The 1,545-nt window shown below is 40.3% G+C and overlaps 1 protein-coding gene across 1 annotated transcript; it reads left to right on the top strand.

Moving 5' to 3' along the window:
- Positions 1 to 375: 375 nt before the first annotated feature.
- LOC140966436 (uncharacterized) lies at positions 376 to 1,423 on the top strand. The gene has a single exon (XM_073426723.1). It carries the CDS (start codon positions 491 to 493, stop codon positions 1,307 to 1,309), a length of 819 nt encoding a protein of 272 aa, XP_073282824.1. The 5' UTR covers positions 376 to 490; the 3' UTR covers positions 1,310 to 1,423.
- Positions 1,424 to 1,545: the final 122 nt, after the last annotated feature.

Below are 1,545 nucleotides of genomic sequence, written 5' to 3'. Positions count from 1 at the left end.
CTTACATTCCCTTTGAACATTCAATTTATTTGCTCTATTTCAATCAACGGTATCATTTCTCCAAACTAGTTAATCCAACGAGCTTTGATCGTACTAGGAGGATTTCGGGATCCATATCTCTTAATTCGTAGGATTCAAATTCGGAAGCTGGCTTAAATTGAACTTTCATGTGATAAATGGACGTGTAAGATTTGTTCTTTTTTTTTCACGCGTAATCGATTTTCCTGTCACTTATTAAAACAAATTCTTACTCATTAAATAATGCCTTTCACGTTCAATATTCGACAGCAACAATTAATATTTTAAAAGAGGGGACCAAGTTTCCAACCACCACCCTTTACCCATGTATAAAGTTGTGATCTTACACTGCTTCCTTTAATCGTCTCAATCAACGTCCACCTCTCCTCTGTCCTCAATTCTCTCCCAATCTCAAAAAAACCATTTTCAAGCCTGAAACTAGGGGAAGAAAACCAACCAAAACGGAAAAAGAATGCAGGGGAGATTTGAAGAAATGCTCAGCCCAGATCAAGATTCAGCTTCAGAAGTTAAAATAAGTCGAGGTTTACAGGAACAGTTGAGATTAAGCTACGATTTTTGTGAAGAAGAGAGGAAAGAAATCATAAAAGATCGTGATAATGGTGAAGATGAAGAGGAGGAGGAGGAGGAAGAAGAATTTTCGTTTATGTGTGGAGAAGGAGATACTTCCCCGATAGCGGCGGAGGATGCTTTCCTCAACGGCAAGATCAGACCGGTCTTCCCGTTATTCAACCGGGATTTGTTCTTCTCCGGCGATGAACCCGATTTCTTGCAGCTCGAAAGCCTGCCATCGAAACCTCCGGTGAAGAATGTCTTTGTGGAGACGAGGGACAGCGGGGAGATGACGTCATCCTCGACGAGGAATGACGACATCCTCGGTCCCTGTTGCGAGTGGTCGAACAGAAAGGCGGTTGAGGTATCTCCAGAGACCTGCAAGAAGAGCAACTCAACCGGGTTCTCAAAGCTGTGGCGATTCAAGGAACTAATGGGGAGGAGCAACAGCGATGGGAGGGACACGTTTGTTTTCTTAAACAACGGCGGCTCTCCGCCGACAAAGGTAGACAATATCTCCGCCGGCGTGAAGGCTACGGCGGTGAAGGTGAGGAAGGGCGGCAAGAGCAAAACTGCGTCGTTGTCGGCTCATGAAGTGTATTTGAAGAGCAAGGCCAAAGAAGAAGAGAAGCGGCGGTCGTATTTACCATATCGGCCGGAGTTAATGGGCTTTTTCACAAATGCTAATAGTGGGCTCAGTAAAAATATACATCCCTTCTAATGAAAAAGGAAATTAACTTTTTTTCCTTTAGATTTGTAAATTTTTTAGCGACATTTTTTAGATTTTGATTTTTAAAATAGGTTATTTTATGAATATATCCTCGGAAATATTACTTGCGTTGTTTTCGTGTTTAAAATTTTTACTAAATTTTGTAAAGATTTATAAAATAGATATAATTACAAAAATAGAATTTACAGTTCTTTATTAAAAGTTGGGTAAATTTCTAAAAAATACAT

The sequence above is a fragment of the Primulina huaijiensis genome, unplaced genomic scaffold (assembly GCF_012295235.1).
Source record: "Primulina huaijiensis isolate GDHJ02 unplaced genomic scaffold, ASM1229523v2 scaffold206324, whole genome shotgun sequence".
In the NCBI taxonomy this organism is placed as follows: Eukaryota; Viridiplantae; Streptophyta; class Magnoliopsida; order Lamiales; family Gesneriaceae; genus Primulina; species Primulina huaijiensis.
The sequence above is the reverse complement of the archived record's forward strand: the minus strand, read 5'-3'. Positions and strand labels throughout refer to the sequence as shown.